This window comes from Poecilia reticulata, linkage group LG5 (assembly GCF_000633615.1).
Source record: "Poecilia reticulata strain Guanapo linkage group LG5, Guppy_female_1.0+MT, whole genome shotgun sequence".
Taxonomy (NCBI): Eukaryota; Metazoa; Chordata; class Actinopteri; order Cyprinodontiformes; family Poeciliidae; genus Poecilia; species Poecilia reticulata.
In genome coordinates, this window is record NC_024335.1 from 398088 (window position 1) to 399307 (window position 1220).

Here is a 1220-nt window from a genome sequence, read left to right on the forward strand (position 1 = left end):
TGTTTCTCCACCTGGTCCTCATGTTTCTCCACCTGGTCCTCATGTTTCTCCACCTGGTCCTCATGTTTCTCCACCTGGTCCTCTCCCTCCTGCTCTGCAGGTTCTAGATGAGCCTCTTTTCCAGAACTGCTGATCCAAATGACTGAATGACCATCAGGTGCTGCAGACGCCTGTTAATCACCCAGAGATACAATCCAGGTGGCAGAAGGAAACACCTGAAACATGCAGGACAGGGTGGAGGAACCAGGGAGGAGGAACCAGGGAGGAGGAACCAGGGAGGAGGAACCAGGGAGGAGGAACCAGGGTGGAGGAACCAGGGTGGAGGAACCAGGGTGGAGGAACCAGGGAGGAGGAACCAGGGAGGAGGAACCAGGGAGGAGGAACTCTGGACTAACTCTAAGCAGGAAGACAATTAGACTGATTGTTGGTTTCCTGTCGGCTCCCGCCTCACTTCCTGCTCATGGTGCGTCCTCAGCCTCCTCAAACTGAATAATTCCTGGAGCAGAGGAAGCAGTAGGTTCCTGCAGGGTTCTGTTGGGTGGTTCTGGCCGGTCTCAGTCATGCTGTCTCCATGTGGAGCCGGTTTGGACCCAGATGAAAGTTCTGGTCCTCAGCAGAACCTGGTCTTCTTCGTCCCACAGGTATCGTGAACGAGAAGCTGCTGAGTGACTACCTGCACCAGGTGTTTCCCTCCACCAAGCCGGGACCGACCGTCGCCTCGCTCAGGTACCGGACCGGCTGCCAGGCCCGGTTCTATGGCCCAGACTGGCCCGGTTCTGACTCTGACACACCAACTGCAGCTCAGTCAGTGGAAGCCCATATCAGGCCGTGTGCCTGTGTGCTGTGTGTGTATGTGAGTGTGTGTGTGTGTGTGTGTGTGTGTGTGTGTGTGTGTGTGTTTGTGTGCGTGCCTGTGTGTGTGTGTGTGTGTGTGTGTGTGTGTGTGTGTGTGTGTGTGTGTGTGTGTGTTTGTGTGCGTGCCTGTGTGTGTGTGTGTGTATGTGTGTGTGTGTGTGTGTGTGTGCGTGCGTGTGTGTGTGCGTGTGTGTGTGTGTGTGTGTGTGGGGGTGCGTGTGTGGGGGTGTGTGTGTGTGTGTGTATGGTGTATTTGCCCACTCGCGTGCGTGTATGTGCGCATAACACAGAGTATTGGTTGCCACAGTTACCGAAACGCCAACCTCACTGCGTCATTGCTTGAAACAACCTTCATACAAAAAAAT

General features: G+C 54.8%; 1 protein-coding gene across 6 annotated transcripts in view; it reads left to right on the forward strand.

The window, feature by feature from the left end:
- Positions 1–1220, forward strand: part of rnf123 (ring finger protein 123) — a 54491-nt gene that overhangs the window by 4306 nt on the left and 48965 nt on the right. For all 6 annotated transcript variants that reach the window (XM_008408234.2, XM_008408231.2, XM_008408233.2 and 3 more), the window contains one exon: positions 642–726. In XM_008408234.2, the coding sequence (XP_008406456.1) occupies positions 642–726 (85 nt within the window). The remainder of the gene's footprint in view (positions 1–641; positions 727–1220) is intronic.